At 34.8% G+C, this 20,135-nt stretch overlaps 1 protein-coding gene across 1 annotated transcript in view; it reads left to right on the top strand.

Annotated features, from left to right (window-relative positions):
* The window catches only part of LOC149772535 (uncharacterized), a 132,801-nt gene that overhangs the window by 8,522 nt on the left and 104,144 nt on the right, over window positions 1-20,135 (top strand). Inside the window, exons 2-4 of the mRNA XM_089947643.1 lie at window positions 2,673-3,452; window positions 5,739-5,827; window positions 15,211-15,340. Coding sequence (XP_089803769.1) covers window positions 2,673-3,452; window positions 5,739-5,827; window positions 15,211-15,340 — 999 coding nt within the window. The remainder of the gene's footprint in view (window positions 1-2,672; window positions 3,453-5,738; window positions 5,828-15,210; window positions 15,341-20,135) is intronic.

Here is a 20,135-nt window from a genome sequence, read left to right as displayed (position 1 = left end):
TATATATATATATATATATATATATATGTGTGTGTGTGCATGTATGTATATATGTGTGTGTGTGTGTGTGTGTGTGTTAATTACATATGTGAATGCGTACGGTATTTCTCAAAGAGGTCGTGTAAAAATGAATATAATATGTACGTTTAAGGAGAACATTTTACTAGGAAATTATATTTTGCAATGCGAGGGAGCACCTAAATCATGCTCTCTCTCTCTCTCAAATTTACAGTCTCTGCTTTTAGCCTCTCAGAAAGTTTCGGTGAAGATACGTAAAAAAAGTGTATTTTTCACGGAAGACCAGTCATTTTTTCGTGAATATACTGAACACGTCATAGATAGCTATATATATATATATATATATATATATATATATATATATATATATATATATATATATATATATATATATATATATATATATATAGATAGATAGATAGATAGATAGATAGATAGATAGATAGGGCCAGGATACACGCTTTTAAAGTTAAAATGCCGTTGCTTTCTTCCCAAAGATAGCCACTTTTATCGCGAAAAGTCTTCTTCGTGAAAAATCACAGGAAAATTACAAGCACGACATTTGACATAACTGAGTCTTTAATATTCTTGAACATGATCAAATGGTGCAACATCCTTTAAGGAAATAAAATTCGACACATGTCGATAATTATATGTCTGGAGCTTGGATCTTAAGGCTTGATAAATATTTCTCTTGAAAAAGATGATAAATTGACATCAGAACTACTATACAAAAAAAGTGATAACCCCATGCATATTGACAGTGCCTATGTTTAAATATCTTTACAAATTATTATTTTGATTGCTGCAAATGTTTACCAGACGTTTTCACATAACAACATCAACAACGATAACCATTTGGTTCAAAGTTGTCGATGTATTTTTTGTTTTATATTATAAAGTAAAATAATATACCAACAAATGCAATCTTTGAAACATAAACTTGTGTATAATATGTTTTCCGTTATGTATGTCTGACATTGTCATTTTTTCCCAGAGAGTGATTTAGTAGGCGGAGTTTGTGTGATACAGTTGAAGACGCGAGCTCCTTCAGACCTGGATACTCGAACTTTGTCATAATAAATCGCTACCGCTGTTTTGACCCCTGCGTCATGTCAATTTTAGTACATCGGGCTTCCCGCATTTGTAAATAAATACGTTTCTCCATGTTGCATGTTTCCGTTTCATGTAAACTTTAGTACATCAGGCTTCGCGGATTAGTACGTTTCTCCATGGTGTATATTTCCGCCATCGTTCTTGTCGGTGCAGTTGTCATAATCCAAGGCAGGCAGCCCAATGTAAGAAAATACAGCAGACAAGTAAATGAATGAAGACGTTTATTAACACGGATCTTCAATGAAATACTCAGGGTAGTACATACATATAGGGTAACGACTAAATGTTGAGTATGACAGGAAAATATTAGATGAATCATTTATTATTATTATTATTATTATTATTATTATTTAGTGAATTTCGTTCACCTGTCTTCCTTCTGCGATGTCCCGTTTGCATGGCCAACGCGAATAATGTGGTTAAACAACTTTTCAAAGAATGAAACAAATGGCATTCATCAGGTTAAATTCTTCTTATTTTCTATATGTTTTCGGCTTTTAATGGAATTTGAAACAAGATTGAAATTTTTAAGTGATACTATTATAGTTGTAAATTAATGAAGTGTTTCTAATTTTCTTATGGTTTTATTAACAAATGGAAGTTAAGTTGACTGTGTTTAATTTAGTGTGCGATCATGCTTTATTTATAGTTACACTCGTTAAATTTGACAGCCATTATTATATTTGCAAAACTAGTAGTCTATCCGTTTATTTCATTGTTTTGACTAAAATACCGTAACGGTTGCTATTTTTAAATTGTATTTCCCCCCTCATTTTGGTGTATGTCCCTGTTTTGCGCACAGTTATTACGTGGTAGTGGAATGAAGACCTTTACTCAATAGCTTTCAAGCAATGACACAGAGACTGATTTATTTAATGTAAGGATGGGCTCCGTGTCTTAATTTGTGTTGTCCGTTTTTGGAGGAGTATAAGATTAATACATACGTACGAATACAGGTACGTAACATGATAGAAAATGAGGGACAATAGCAATTTCCACTCAGAACCTGTTAACACACTATTGTTGGTATCTTCAGTTTACTAAAATGCTGTACAGAACTATAATAGTGTGATTACTGGGTCTGTGTGATGTCTGCTGTAAATCTCTCTTGTAATAATAATAAAACGATGACGCCATTACGACGATTGTAATGGTCAGTTATTTAGTATTTAAATTATACATATATAGTATCTTTTGTGTAAATGTGTGTAAACATTTATATTATGCATTATTCCAATGTTTATGTCAAGTACAAATGCTAGTTTTTTTATTATTTTAATATAAATATACAAATGCAAATTTAGTAAATATACCACAACGACCATTGAACTGTTTTACAGTTAAATTTAGAACAGTGGAATGTTTATCATAGATTTAACAGGAATAAATATTTAATATATAAGTAGTGAAATTATTATTAATGTATTAATACTTACGCACTATAAATGTACAAGTCATTTCATGTTTTAATAAAATTATATATTTTTAATATTTTTGTGTAGATGTGCATTAATGTTTATCTCACTTTATTTCCACAGCCGACGAGTCCCCCCACTACATCTCTATTGTCGTCTGCCAAGACAAGATAGTCTTGCTAGACATCGATGCGGATAAAGTCCAGATCCATCGTTTCCATGATGGAAAATTCCTGGCCACGTCAGACACGCTGGAGCCTATACCACGAGACATGTGTCTGATGGACGCCATGACAATTTGTGTTCTTCATGGCGACGGTCTGTTAGAAATGATGTCCATTGAATCTGCAGACGTGTCACGTGTTATTAAAAGGACCAGGAGTTTACGGATACGGGGAGTATTTAATAGATATCATGGCGTTGTCAGATACAAGGACAGTCTTGTTATCACTGGTGCTAAACAGGGCACAATGTACTGGTGCATTGTGTCACTTCTCGACGGACATGCTGACAAGATTCATTATATTTGTAAAGGGGACGAATGGAGTAGAGTGACAACAAAAGACAACATTATTTATATCTTGTGTCATGCTGGTCTTAAATTCCCTGATACTGGTGTCTATGGATTCGACATTTTGAATCCTAGTCAATGTAAATATAAATACAAACATCAACGTCTACAGTGGCCGACATCAATCGTTATAAATGAAGACGGGGATATTTTCGTATGCAATGGATTCCTTGATGACTGTATTCATCGACTTACAGATTCATGTCAACTTCTCGCCATTTTCACACAGGGAATTCCACGGTATCCCCGTGCCATATTCTGGGACAATGGACGTTTGTATGTAACATCCTGGGGGAGTATTGACATTACTGTATTCCAACCCGTGCTTACAAGTAATTCATATTTCTTATATTTTACTGACATAACAAACTTTTATTATTTTTAAATTACAAACTTTATTTATTGACAATTCTCAAAGATGTCATTTTCAATTTAGAAAACAAAATGTCAACATGACAGTTTCGTCACGCATACATGTCATGTTGATATGAAGTTACGTATAAATAAAACAGTATTTTGTTGTCATAAAATGTATATTATGTTCACATTTATATCGTTAAGTAGTCAACATTATGTATACTATTTATTTGTGATATTTTCATCTATGCGTATATAAAACTAATATACTTTTTATATACATACATTTATCAATGACTGAAAAGGACGATGACATTTTGTACCAAGTTTATCCAACAAGTGTCGCGTTCATTCCTCGCGCGTGCCATTCAATCTGTTTAAGTATAGATTACAAAGATGGCCGTTGGATGTCTTCATTTGTTCTGTATACCGTATTTCTTGACACGGTTATATAATCATTTACCAAAAATTATGTATATATTTTGTTTAACCATATCTACACGTTTAACCATGTGTACAAATATTTGCTAGTTTTACAAATAAATTAATTTTTCTTCATTTATAATTTATATTTATAACATTTTCTAATTGGAAATTTATATCACAAAATAACCGTCAGTAAAAAAAAATATTTTAAAACCGACGGAAGATGTTGCCAACAATCAGAAAGTTGCTCCTTTCCGGGTTTCCGTTTGCAAGAAAAACTGCCAATATTTTGAATGCTTAGTTTTAATATTTCGAACACCATGTGTAAGAAGAATTGAGCAAAACTAAAAAAGTATACTTGTATCCTTGTGTTCTAACAGAATAAAATTCTCAAAGTTACAAAAATAAAAACTATTTGTCTAAGACGGCGAACAATATCTCACTTGTGTGGTACAACATGGACTCGCCCTCGTAAGTTTTAGGCTGTATTAGTAAGGAAAAGTCTGTGCTGTGCTATAGTGTTAGGCAGGTTATACATTGGAAATTAATGAATTAAATGTGTAAGTTCTGTACATTTGTTTCTAAGACTATGATGTTTTTTCTGCCCCCCCCCCCCCCGCGCCTCCCCGTTTTTATTGACTTAAATCTTTAGGTGGATAAATAGGGAAATCATCCATAATTTTAAAACGTTTTCATCTTGTTACATTTTTCTATAAAATAATCTGTTTATATGTGCATCGGAAATTGTGAAATAATAGTTGATACTGTACAATTGCCACATTACATAAGGAAATTTTAAGGTTCTAATTTACCAAAAAATAATAGAATATTTGTTTCTGAGGCAATTAAGCTTTATGATGCAAAACACACGGATTGTTTATTTTTTTTAAAAGAACAACACTTTTTGTCAAGCTAGATGACAATATTTTGTTTCCCCCACTTTTAGAATTATCGTAGTTTTACAGTGGGGTAGCAACCAAAAAAATGTTTGAAAATATTGGAAATAAATTTATGTCAATAAAACAAACCGAAATGATATATTGTAAAATCAAATCTGATTTTCATTAAGCTGATTTCTGTGAATTAATTGGATTGAGTCCAGATTAGAACATTGAAATTGATGCACAACATTAGTAATTTATGTACAGTTTTTATATAAGGTTTTTCTTTCTTTTTTAAAATTAAGTCTGAAACGGGGTATAAAGGGATAATATTTTTTAAAAAACTTTATCAACCTAGCTACAAGTGTAATTTTTGTACTCTCCCCCCCCCCCCAAAAAAAAAAAAAATCAACAACAGAGAAGCATCATTAATTTTCCAGTGAGGTGGTAAAGAAAGTTGCAAGGGAATAGGAAGAAAGCAAAGAATATCCACCAGTCACTTTCTCTATTTATTTCTTACTGACTTAAGTTTGAAAATGTGAGGAATAATTTTATGAAATAAACCAAACATAATTATATGAAATATTGTAGGTTAAGTCTGACTGCTGTCAATTTGGTTTTTATTACATGTAATCGGGGCTGAACCCAGTAACCTTACATCTTGTCGAGCAAGACATTCCAGGTATTGCAAGACACCCCACCCCACCCCAGTCCCCACCGTCATTCTGAGATGCTTTCAGTACTTAGCAAGTTGAACAAGAAAGTACAGTTGTATCTGGAGTATCTTTCAATACTTTTGGCCAGTAGAGCCCGTGCTGTCTTATGAAAACTGAATTGTTCCCAGACATATTTTACTGTAAACTATCGTTTGTACAGATGTTACTAAATACCTCTCTCAAATTCGATGTTTTTCTGTATTGCTAATTAGCTGGGACAAATTTCTTTTTGCTGCAGGAAGTCATCAAGCTTCAGATATTCTAGTGATCGATGAAAGAAGACATTCTGTCATTGAGGAGACAGCCATACAGATAGGACAGGGAAATGTAAGTGCTTCATATATGCATTTCATATAATTTACCACATTGTACTGGTAGCCCACTTCCAGTATAACTCTATCACAATACAGAACTTCTGAAGTGCGATATGATTTGATGATACACCTTTACTACTATTCAAGCATTTTTACTTTTAAATCAGGGTCTATTCTACAGTAGAACTGAAAAGTTAGGGGGAGAGGTAATTTCCCTTAACATTTGAAAGTCAGGGAACATTTGCTAAAAATAACACAGGTTGTAAATGAAGACATGAAGTTCGAGCTGGAAAGTAATGACCTTGTTTGAATTTCATTTGGTCAATGTGTTGGCATGAATTTTTGTATAGCAGTCTACTGCTATATTTATAGACCAGAAGATTTTGTGGGATGGCCCATTTTCCATCATCTGAATCTATTCCTAAACTTCACAGAAAATTGCCATGAAAATGTACTGACACGTTCATGCCACGATATAGTTGATCTTAGTGATAGGAATTGGAAAGAACTTCAAAATCGATAATCGGTTCCACTTAACCAGCTTGTAATCGATTATAATTGGTTACTACGAGCAAATTTTAATTTTTGTTTGTTATACAGTGATACCTTTGATAAAGAGTTCAAGACGTTAATACATGTACAGGAGCAATCTATTTCAATGACATTTATACTTGAACCTGATGATAATATTACATTTTTTCTAGTTTGTGTTATTTATGTTCTACACCTTTGTTAAATGAACGCATATTTTTACGGCTGATCGTCATATGCAACTGAAATACCGTAGCAATCCCCCAAATCTTTTCATCCAAATGTGATATGTCTAAAGTTAGAGTATAGAAGGACATGGTTTTCTTCTTTGTCATTGTTTACAAATACTACAAAGGATTCTACATTTAAACTGAAACAAATCATCAGAATGTGCTTACATTTATTAACTCAGTAATTTAACAGCTTGATCATGTAATCATGACATTACGTTTCTAATTATGAAATTTTGCATCTATTGAATATCCGATGGTTTTATATCTGTAGTTATAAAGGGAAACAATAATTCAGATCAACTTTACTGGCTGGGAGTTTTACTAGCCTTTGAGCTTTGCATACAACTTAAAAGAAGTTGTCTCCCTTCACACACAATCGATTACGGAGCGTCTCAGTCGACTATCTTTTTGGTTTGCTCAACCAACTGATAATCAATTATAACCAATGTTCGGAAAAAAACCACTGGTTGATTTTAAATGAAAACATTGCCACTTGAATATCCAATCTTGCCACCACTATTGCCATCTTGAAATTCGAATGAGTATATTAGCATGGGATTTTCACGAAAACACTTGCAATGTCAGTTTGGTCTACGATCAAAATTGCATTCGATGAACGTGTAGCCAGTTTGGCGGCCGCCATCTAAATCTTGTTGGTACATCTTCTAAACAAAATGTTAATTCAACTAGTCATAGTTTCCTCTGATCTTTCCCACTACACCAAAGATTATTTTTAATATGTTTTTGGGTATGGGTCAGAATGCATTGCCCATCGGAAACTTGGAATTCACATAAACCACATTGGAGTAGCTGCTTACTAATTAGCCTGACAAAATTAAATGGCCTTACATTCTTGCTAAGTGTTAAAAATCAATTGGAAGTTATTTCATCTTCTCCAAAATTACAAAGAAAACTGGTGTTGACAAAATTTGACATAGTACGTTCTAGTTTTCTTTGTTTGTCAATAGAGTCTAGCAGCCTATAATCCATGACATCAGAGGTCCTATTTTCATGTGATAGCAACAGAAGCCCCTTTCCCAATGAAGTTGTACAAAATATAAATAATATTAAATAAAAGCCATGTACGTGAAAAACAATAAATGACACATTCTTTTTAATATTTATTCCAAGAACATCCACAAATCTGCTGCTGTCGCAGCAAGCTAGAACAGCAAGATTCATCAGGCAGAGAGAACATTCCAACACGTCACGTGATACTAACTAGGAAGGATATCCAACATTGGCTGTCTTGGTGGAATCTTTACAATCTTCTCGTTACTTCTTTTAAGTGAAATATGACATATACATGTGGTTTTATACCAGTAGACTCATTATGAGCTATATGGTCCTTAATTACCAGCTCCTAAGGATAGTTTACCCTAGATCGCTCATCTCACGAACTAATTAGCAAACGATTCTTTGACAGATTTATATTTTATGTAATTTAACGCAGACATTAATTTTACGTCTGCGATAAGTCGCTGATGAAGATCTATACTTTTATAAGCTACATCATGAGCGTGACACGCTTTATCAATAGCATTTACTGTATACTCACCAGGCCTTGGCTGATCTTGATTATCAAGTCGGATATCAAGCCTGGTACCAGAACCACACTAATTATATCCTTAAAGATGCTTTTCTCTTGGATACTTAGCCCATGGTGTTCCTGGTAACTTTGTTAACTGCGCGGCAATATCACCTCTCCTTTTTGTTTTGCCCGTTGGTTTGTCAGCGGAAATGAACTTTAATTTCTTTGTATCACATCATTCACACCTATCTGTAACTGCTGATTTGTTATGTTTTGTTGTAATAGTTGTTAGTCCACTTGTAGGGGTACGCGCCTTGCATTTTACACGATATAAACCAATATCATTTATAGCATTTCTACAGCATGGATGCAATTGATTTCTCAGCGACACGAAAGCAAGAGCCAGTCAAGCATCATGCAGCGCTACCAATATCTGTCCGAATGATCATAATAGGTCCGTCTGGAACACAGTTGCTACTTACATTAATGGTGAGATGGTTGAAATGGGATAAGTTATATTTAGTTGCTCCGTCAGGTGATGATCAGAGATGCTACGAAGTACTTAAGGATTTTAATGAAAATGCAAATTTGTTAAACGAAGACGTTATTTAATGTATTACTGATATCAGTGAAGCACCATCAGTAGATGACCTCGATGGTTTTATTAATAATTTAGTTGTATATGACGATGTGATGCTGGACAAACAATCAAATCCAGCTCAGATATTCTCGCGTGGAAGACATAAAAACACAGATTTGATGTATGTTACTCAGCGGTATACTCAAATACCAAAAGTGATCAGATATAACTGTGATATTCTTGCTGTGTTTAACGGAGTTGATACACATACGTTACGAAATATTCATTAGACTTGGATATATATATACATAATTAAGTTTAGAAATTAATTTAGTCAGGCTCAGTCAACACCGCATGGATTTATAACAATAAACTTACATGACCCCCGATCAAGATATGATATAAGTCTTGATAAATGTTTTGGATAGCAGCAACGAGGGTGCGACATCTCCTCTATAGACGTTTTTGCCCTGGCCATTCCAATGGAGTTTTCCTTTTTCAAAGCTTTATTTTTCAAAATTGAACCTACCCCCGTTAAGGTAAGCCATATAGAGTTGTTTTATCGGAATTATTGAGGTGGGGTCGCCCCCTCTGCTGCTCTTACTGATTGAAACCAAAGCACTTGTATCCAAAACTTTCTTTTCCACCAAATATTGAACCAAGATATATTATATTTCCTGCTACGTTAAAGAAACATTTGCCTCAGAAAGAAAACATTTTCTGCCAAGTTGAAGCAATACATCTTTTATGCAAACAGTCTAACTGCTAGGATTTGAAATAAAGATCTCCACTTTTGATGACATTGTAAAAAGCTTACTGATAAAGATTTCTAAAATGTGAAATAATATTTGGGATTTAAAAAAATCCCAAAACTTAATGGAATTTATATTTCAAAAACAAAGTTTTCTGAAACATTTTAACAAAATTATTATCCCAAGGACGACCACCCAATTTTTTGATACGAGTCTATGCTTCTAAAGTAAGTAACAGCAAAGAGTGAAAACAACAAGCTTTGTAATATTTAACAAATAATTTATTTCCCTAGAATTCAACGTGAAAAATGAGAAGAAAGAAACTTACGATATTGCAAATTATATCCAAGAATAATCCAAGAATTAAAAACACAACTCCTAGCAATAAAAGTCCTGAATGAAACTGAGTTCAAGTCCCAGTGAGATCAAATTGGAAGGTGATGATGTCTCTTATAGTCATCAAAGTAATGTGTCAACAGTCTCTAGTTGAATCACATAAATATTATTCCAAGTTTGAATTCAACATAAATTCCAGTGAATGTCTTTATCCCAAAATTGTAACAGGTCACTTTTATATTTCCAGCGAAAATAATCACTTTAATTCAATAATTTGAAGAAAATAAATTCAGCCCTCACTGTTCACAACATAACATAACTTACAGTGCTAGATGTTACAGCATCATCACCATCACCAGTCCTTTAGTCTTGTAGACTGTTGGGGCATCGCACAAGACCGAGGAACCAGCTTTCCCCATTCCTCTCAAATGTCCGTCTTTCTCAGTGATTAACTCAAAGTCAGGCCTGTCCACTTTCGAATGTTATCTTCCCACTTCTTTCTTTGCTTGCCTCTCTTCATGATTGTCTTGGCAGGTCCTGATGATCGTGAAACATGGCCACACCACTGCAGTTTAAGTGTTTGCAATATGATCAGCTCTTCGTGAGGCCCAATGGCTTGTTGATCATTTCCCATATTTCTTCGTTGGAGACACAGTCTTTGTATGTGATGCAAAGGGTCTTTCGGAAACATCTCATCTCTATGGCCTGTGTTCTTTCCTCTAAGTCAGTTGTTATTGTCCATGATTCGCCATACTCCTATTTGCAAGATCTTGTTGCAGATGTTTCTGAGGGTGCAAAGCATTGCTTCTCTCCCAGCTTGGATTTGTCAGTTCTGATGGGGTAGATGTTAAAGCACAACTAGTAAAATTCTCAGTCACAAGATAATAAGTTCTCTGCTTGACCTCAGGTCAGATTAGCTTTCTCTACAATCAAACATTACCTAATGGAAAGTAACTTTCTAGATTGATCTTTGTTGACTTACAACACAATAGCCTATTAAATTTGCATGGGGATCTGCAAATCCTTGCCCTGATCAACATGCTTATGCCTTCTTGTTTATGTGAATAATAACTTGGTCAATGAGCTCACACACATAGAATATCACGAAGCTATTATTAGTTGTTTTCCTAAATGAAATAAAACAAATTAAAAACAAAGCCAATAAGGTCAAACAGAACAGATCTCAATTTTGGACAAGGTTAAGTCCAGTAAACAATGTTAAATTACAATAACATGTAATTCAATTAAAAAAATTAAAACTAACAGACAAGCAATTAAACTAAACATACATACCATAATAATAATAATAATAATAATAATAATAATAATAATAATAATGATAATAATAATAATAATAAATAAGTAAATAATTAATACTACTACTACTACTACTACTAATAATAATAATAATACTAACAATGTGTGTGAGATTTGGATTTTTAATGCAGCTTTAACAATTTTGCAGTCATATCACTTTGATGTCTGCAGTGTGACAGTTTATAATAATGTCTATCACTGAGACATCATGCCGTAGACATGTAGCATAACGTCCCTACCAGTCACATTATCCTGACACCAGACCGAACAATCCTAACACTAACCTCTTTTTGCTGAGCACCTATCAACGCAGCTGTTAGTACCGTCTTTATATTAGTCTTTGTTATGACTTGGTCAGTGTTCAAACCCACGACCTCTTGCAACTAAGGTGGATGCTCTAACCACTAGGCTACTGGAGTGGTAGATAATAATAATAATAATAATAATAATAATAATAATAATAATAATATTGAGTACTGTTAGATGTTATGTATAATAACTTATCAGGTATATCTCTACAGTTTATAAAGTTTCATGAATTCCCATTTAATACAACAATTTGGCCTATTTGTAAACAGTTAATAATCTGAGATAATTTAATACTTAAGATAAACAGTAAATACCTCAATTCGAAATTCACATGAAGAGCTCTTCTACTTTAGTAATGTGAAATTAGGAGTTTCCAAAATTTAATTATTATGACATTTTGTAGATGAAATTTCCTTTTCAGAGTTTAGCTCTGTAAGCTTCTTATCTCTGGACACCACACATCCCCATCCCAGCACATAAACTTTAGGGATGCCCCCTGATGTTTTCTAAAACTAATGCCCGTTTATCCCTGTCCATTATTTGATGATTGGGTATTTTATCTACAAAAATAAAAATAATTTGGAAAACATAATTTTGAATCAAGAGTTTTCTTTCTTTTATGTTAGTTTCCTTATTTTTTGTTATATTTCCTAATCCGGCAGAGATTTCTAGATTAATACTCATTTTCCTTCACGGATGATCCCGTTTGTCTGGAATCCTTGTATTTTTCCCTTTTAAATCAATAAGTGACTTTTGCCCAAAGGTCTGTCAAGTTTTGTTAATTTTGACCCCATGATGTGTGTTTGTGGTATTGAATTTGTTCTACATTCTTTTCTCCTTTGTTCTTGTAGGGGATGGAGTTGTCCAAATCAAATCTAATCTTATGCTTTCCCATATATATACTTTTACTTAAAAAAATATGTATGCGTTGCACAGTGTTAATGCATGTGTTTTCATTATTTAATTTTTTACAATTTTATTTATGTTTCCTTTAGTGTTTATTTTTATATGCTAATTTAGCCTGACATTCTGAGCTGAATTGGAATGATTCTTTGCATGCAAAAGTCTAAGTTATAAATAGATAAAATCTAGTACTAAAATATGTTATAATAAAGAATGTGGTAAACATCAGGTCCAACAGGGTCTTCATGGGGAAATACCAATGTACCAAACCCAGACCCAAATAAACGTGTTTACCTTGATTGATGATGATCTTAATATTTAACCTACACTAATAGAAACATTTAAAGATAGTTTTCATGTATACGATGAACTTGACTTTGGACAAGGTAAAGTGCAAAAACAATTACATATAACATCTACTGATGACGAACAAATAACAAACATTACAAATTGAATATCCCACAAAATAAATCCCTTATAAAATATGAAAGAAATGCACTATAAATACACAACAGTAGTGGAGAGTGGTGCAATGTGGGATCCATGCTATTAAACAATATATGGACAGTTTTCTTGTCTTTCAAGGCAGATCAGACCATCTTCAGTTTTGCTTAATTTTCATGTCCCCCTGGCTTTTCAAACCAGTTTTTGTTTAAGGTTTTGGCAGTCCTTTTTCGTTTGCTGAGACTATACCAAGCAGATGAGCCCTTCCTGAAGTAAATCTTAAAACAACAGAAGACTTGAAAACAAGTTGTCCACACACACACACACACATACACACACACACATACATACATATATATATATATATATATATATATATATATATATATATATATATATATATATATATATGGTGGCTATTTTTCTTTTTCTTGTAAGGTCTTCCCTCTCTATGGACCATTAGGGTTACCAACATGTACATATAATTTGTGGACATCGCTGGTTTTGGAATGTGTTCTTTCCCAGAATTTTAATCCAAATATTGTGGGCTTCTCCAGCAGGTATGATTTAAATGATATTCTTCCTTTATACGCAACCATACCTTCATTAATTGACTGATTTTGTTGAAGGGACATACTCTTTCAGTTATTCTCCAGGACTGTGTGATAGAAAGGCTTTATGTGCCAAATTTATTCATGTTCTGGCTGGTCTCCAGCTCTGTTGACTCTTCTGTCATTAGCACGAATTATATCTGCCTACTTTTGTCAAACCTTTCTCTGGTCATGATGTCTGGTATTCCTGATGTCCCATAATATATTGATGCAATCCAAGCAATGGGGTTGTTGGATATCTGCTGCATTCACGGGAAGGAAAAAACTTCAGAAAAATGATTCTCATTACTTAGTTGGCCAGAATCAACGTCAGATTAAAAATCGTCAATTTCTAACAAGGCGACGTCATCACTCCAATCAATTCACACAACATCATAATGAAAATCATTGATCTCGAATATAGCGATGTCATTACTTACATGCACTTAAATCTGGTGAAACTAATGTAGACACTCACCATATAACACATTAGTTTTCCCAGAATCAAGTGTCTATGTCATTACTCCATTATGTAATTGGTCCTATGGCATCATCTGCGTCTGATTTAAAATTGCTTGCAGCTGGTGTTGAAACTGTACTAACATCAATAACTGATCCACTTTCTAAGATTGATCCATTTAATTCTTTTATATCGCTACCATTAAACTCTACAAATTCGCTCACATCTCAACCTGAATCCATCTTTCTTTATATGGACTACATACTTAAAGTGTGGAAAAGCCTCTTCCAGTGTGTGTACATTTAGCGTACGACATTTCAGACTTTTATCAAAATATTGAGTAAACAGCCCTCTCATTCGTTATGATGATCAAAGATGTGTAACCTGTTAACCAATCAACGTTTAGTTAACATACCGATAATGGGGTACACTTCTACGAGGCACTAAATATTCAAGCAGTGTATTATACACATGCCTACGTCACTTGGAAGTCAACAAGTGTTATCGACACCGCATACAAGCAGCATTGAGGTTGAAGAGTTATTTACAGGTCGAAAGACATACATTTTGGTAATTTTGTAATCAGAATGATTAGATAGATAGCACGCATCTGCAAATATTGTGGTAAACGAAGCAGTCCAATCAGTCAGCCAATCCAAAACGACCTTGCCATTGGTGACCTTGCTAGTTGATTACAAATCCTGTGATTTGAAATCAACGAAATTCATACAATAACTGAAGACAACGTCTGTAATGACAACCTTTGGTGACATGTGCCAGATCTTGTCCATGAAGTTGTTGTTGTACTTTTCTATATGAATTATTGGAAAATCACATTTACTGTACACACAAATAAAGGGATACTTTCACAAGCGTATTGCTCACTATGCACATGAATAAAGGTCTGTTATTATTCTATTCATCTAGAACCGACTAGATGTTTTTATTTACCTTCCACAAGTTTACCTTCCACAAGTTTATTTCCAAGAGACCACCAAACCAGAACAATTTACATCATTTGATACTCCATTTTAAAAATGTGTCTTCGATAAAGCAAACACATAAAACTAACCTGACTACTCTTTTATGACATGACACTAAATCACAAACCAAACTTTAAAAAATCTTTAACAATAATTTGCAATTACAGGACTATGTATTTTTTGTGCAAATGAGCCGGTGTAATTTAATCCAGTCTTGAGATATGCAGAGGGAAATGCCATGGAATGATTTTCTCAATTATAGTACAATAATGATATTTGTGTTTCCTCATAAATTCCTGTGCCTGAAGCCAGTTATATGAGCAGAATTGAAATGTTGATGCCGACTCTAGTATCTTATCTCAGATCATTGTTATTTTATACATTAAGTTTTGCCTTCGTTTACCAAGTATTTCTTCCATTTGTTTAGGTAGATCAAGCGCAGTCAAGTGTAGCTACAGAAATGCCCTCATCTTTACTGGTCCCTGAGGAATCTGAAGATGACAAACAAGGCAATGGTAACTACACAACTTATTACAAGATCATATACATGACTCAATGTATTTAGGCTGCAATGAATTGTACAGGTTTGTTTATATTAGGTACATTCCTATGATATACTGTGGGGCCCCGAGTTGCCTAGTGGACTAAAGCGCTTACTGTTACGGATCATTTACTTAATGTTATCAAGTATTCTTCTCTAGGATCCATGGATACCAGATTCCGCTTTTTGTTTTGGTATATAAAACTTTCTGTGCTGCATCCTAATGATAATAATAATGATGACCTTGTATAGCGCCTAATCTTTAGAAGCTTTAAGTGCTTTACAATATTAGACAACACCTTTATGATAAAAAACATATAATAATATTATTACAGAAACAAACACCATGAAATTAGAAAAACATTACAAAAGAATATTTCAGGTAGGAAACATTATTTGGTCTTTAACTTTGTTCTTACAGTCGAAATAAGTGAGTTTTGAGAACCCTCTTGAATGTGATCACTGTGTCTTTGTGTCTATGTTCAGTGTGCAATTCATTCCAAGTTGCTGGGTCCTGGTATGCAAAAGAACGCTGTCCATGTGACTTTGTTTTCATAGTGGGAATAGTGAGTATTCGATTGTCAGAAGCGGAGCGTAAGTATCTTGCTGGTGTGTACACATGGGTGAGGTCAGATAGGTATGATGTACTAGAGTCCGACATTGAAACGTAGCACAGAGAACAAATTTTGTGTTTGATTCTGAATCGAATGGATAGCCAGTGTAGGGTACATAATAGCTGATAGGTGTGCTCTGATCGTGGTATTCTAAGTATGATCCGAGCAGCTGTGTTTTGAACTTTTTTAAGTTTCTGGAGTAGATATTGAGATGAACCAGACATAATTGAGTTACAATAGTCCAGTCTTGAAAGTCCTAATGAACACACAAATGTTTTAGTGGCATCAACTGAAAGATATTTGCGAATTGAGCTGATGCGTCTCAGCTCAAGATATGCAGTCTTGCATATGCTCATTACAGGTTTGTGCAATATGAGAGTACTGTCCAGAGTAACACCTAGATTTCGTACTAATTGTGTGAATTTAATGTTGGCGTTGCTGATATTTATTGATTGAAATAAAGGATGTGAATGAGAAAGTCTTTGTGTTGTGATCAGAATGGCATCATTAGTCATCTGCAGCTTGTTACATGTCATCCATGATTTCACATCAGAAATGCAACTCTTTGTACCATGGATGGTAGCATCAGCTTCAGTTGGGTGGCTAGAGTTGTATAGTTGGGTGTCATCAGCGTACAGTTGGTTAGATACTGGATGATGATCTATGACACTTGAGAGCGAATGAGTGTACAGAATGAAGAGAACAGGTCCAATAACAGACCCCCGTGGAACACCACAACATAGATCAACTGGGCTGGAATGTATTCCATTTGCAGATACAATTTGTGTCCTGTTGACTAAGTAGGACTTGAACCACAGTAAGGCTGTGTCATTATTGTCAAAAAAATACTGGAGACGGTGAAGTAATATATCATGGTCTAATGTGTCAAATGCTGCAGACAAATCAAGGAAGGCGAGTACTTTAATCTTTCCGCTATCCAACGCAGAGAGAATGTCATTAACTACTTTTAGAAGAGTAGTTTCAGTACTGTGGCAAGGGCGATATGCAGAGTGTACATTGCTAAAAAGACTGTTTGAATTTAGATGACATACAAGTTGGGATAGAACAAACCTTTCTAAGATTTTTTATATGAATGGCAGATTAGAAACTTGGCGGTACTTCTTTAAATCGTTATGGTCTAGTGTTGGTTCCTTCAGCAGAAGTTTTACAATGGCAGTTTTGAAAAATGATGGGAATTCCCCGGATGAGAGAGAGGTATTAATAACATCAGTTAGTGAAGGCAATACTGGATCTAAGCACTCAAGCAGCAGTGATGTTGGAATTGGATTAAGTTCACATGACTTTGGTGCACTCTTTATCACGATTGTACGTACGAAATCTATAGAGACAGGTTCAAATGCTGATAATGGTTGCCTCTCAAATTCTGTATCCCAACAGTATGGTGACGTCGAGTCAGTTGAAATTGTGGTGTCAAGCTTATCTCAAATGGTTTGTACTTTGTCATGGAAGAAATTTGCAAACATGTCCGGAGGGTCGACTGGAGAGAAGGTAGTTGGACGTGGTGTTAATTTGTTCCTTCACATTAGCTTGTTAGTAATTTCGAAGACCTCATTGCAGCTGGAACTTTCCATGATCTTAGTAGTGTAGTGGGCTTATTTCGCTGCATGGACTATATTTGTGACATTCTTGTTAGCGACTTCATGGATTTGCTTATGAATAGTGAGTCTGGTGCAAAGCCAGAGCCTCTTAGCTTTACGACGGTCTATGTTAGCAGTGCGAAGCTGGTCCCTAACACTGCTATACCATGGTGAATACTTTTAAATTGATACTCTGCACTTGGTAGCTGGGGCATGTTTGTCAAGTAATGAACGCAGACAGTTATTAAGTTGTTCTACGGTAGGAGGTAAGCAAGATGTTAGGTTAGGTTGGATGTCGTGCATTAGTTTGGTTTTGATGTATTTGAATTTCCGGGACAGTCAAAGTGAAAGTTGAAGTCTCCACGAATAATCAGGTTGTCACCTATCGAATTTCCATTGTCCAGGAGATTACAAAACTGCTCCAAAAATATATAGTCAGCGAGCTTGTTTTTTTCTACTAGGAGGAGGTCGGTATAGGCAGAAGAAATGGACTGACCTTTGCTCCAGTGATAACATGTCATTGTAAGATACAACCCACATCATACATCTCTACCATGTCCTTTCAAGATACAACCCACAATTTGATGTGATGTCAATGACTTGTACATCATACATCCCTACCATGCTATTTTAAGATACAGCCATCAATTTGGTGTGATGTTACTCTCTTGTATATCATACATCTCTACCATGTTATTTTTTAGATACAACCCACAATTTGGTGTGATGTCATTCTCTTGTACATCATACATCCCTACCATGTTATTTTTAGATACAACCCACAGGTAGGTCACGATATGCATATTGTACAAAGATTGTTGGAATTCAGATAAGATACAAATTGGGATAGAACACATTTTTCTAAGATTGTTTATATGAATGGGAGATCTTTATGGTCGGGTGTTGATCTCTTCAGCAGAGGCTTTGCAATGGCAGTTTGGAAAATGATCGGAATTCCCCGGATGAGAGAGAGGTATTAATGACATCAGTTAGTGTAGGCTATACTGGATCTAAGCACTCAGACTGCAGTGATGCTGGCATTGGATCATGTTCACATGACTTTGGTGAACTCTTCATCACGATTGTACATACTTATTCAATAGAAACATGTTCAAATGCTAACGGTTGCAGCTAAAATTCTGTATCGCAACTGTATGGTGATGATGAATCGACTGAAATTGTGTTGTCAAACTCATTTCTAATGGTTTGTACTTTGGCACGGAGGAAATTTGCAAACAGATCCGGGAGGTCGACTGGAGAGAAGGTAGTTGGAAGTGATGTGAAATTGTTTCTTGACATTATCCTGTTAGTATTCTCGAAGAGCTCGGTTTCCTTCAGCAGTGCGAAGCTGGTCCCTAACACTGCTATACCATGGAGAACACTTGTGAATTGAAATCTGCGCTTGGTTGTTGGGGCATGTTTGTCAAGCAATGAATGCAGGTAGTATACGGAAAGCAAGTTGTCATGCGGAGGTTTCTCTTAGTAGCAAATAAAGGTGGAGGGTTAGGGACTGATATGTCAAGATGGCATATAATGCAGAGGTGATCTGAAGCAATGTCGTTGGATACCAGGGAGGACCGTTTAATAATATCATCCGGTCTATGAAGAATCCAGTTTAAAATGTGTCCATGTTTATGGGTGGGTTGGCTAACTGACTGTTAGAGGTTAAAAACATGAATGTAATCTAGGAGTTTTGATGTGTATGGGTTTCCAGGACAGTCAAAATGAAAGTTCAATCTCCAGGAATAATCAGGTTGCCACCTATATAATTTCCATGCTCCAGGAGGTTCGGAAACAGCTCCAAAAAGAGATTCGGTCAGCTTGTTTTGTCTACTAGGAGGAGGGCGGTAGAGGCAGATAAATGTACTGACCTTTGTTCCAGTGTGAGTGTGGTTTGGATCAGTTCAAAATATGTGTTGTAGAATTGAATGTTGTGGTGTGATTAACTTATCATGTGTTGAATGTTGTCATTCATTTCAACCATTATCACAGTATGATATCACCCACCATGTGTACAATGCTGTCATGCATTTAAACCATTACCACAGTATGATATAACCATTATCACATTATGATATAACCCATCATGTGTAGAATGCTGTCATGAATTTCAACCATTATCACAGTACGATACAACCCATCATATGTAGAATGCTGTCATGCATTTCAACCATTGTCACAGTATGATATCACACATCATGTGTAGAATGCTGTCATGCATTTCAACCATTAGTACAGTACGATACAACCCATCATGTATAGAATGCTGTCATGCATTTCAACCATTATCACAGTATGATACAACACATCATGTGTAGAATGCTGTCCTGCATTTCAAACATTATCTCAGTATGACATAATTCATCATATGTAGAATGATGTCATTCATTTCAGCCATTATCACAGTATGATACAACAAATCATGTGTAGAATGCTGTTCTACATTTCAACGATTATCACAGTGTGATATTACCCCTAATTTGGTGATGTGTCCTGCATTTCAACCACTATCACAGTGTTATATAACCCATAATGTGTAGAATGCTGTCATGCATTTCAACTATTATCACAGTATGATGTGACCAATCATGTGCGTAAT

The sequence above is a fragment of the Sinohyriopsis cumingii genome, unplaced genomic scaffold (genome assembly GCF_028554795.1).
Source record: "Sinohyriopsis cumingii isolate HCF-2022 unplaced genomic scaffold, ASM2855479v2 utg001397l, whole genome shotgun sequence".
NCBI classification, from domain to species: Eukaryota; Metazoa; Mollusca; class Bivalvia; order Unionida; family Unionidae; genus Sinohyriopsis; species Sinohyriopsis cumingii.
Note: the sequence above shows the minus strand (reverse complement) of the source record. Positions and strands in the feature narration are given on the sequence as shown.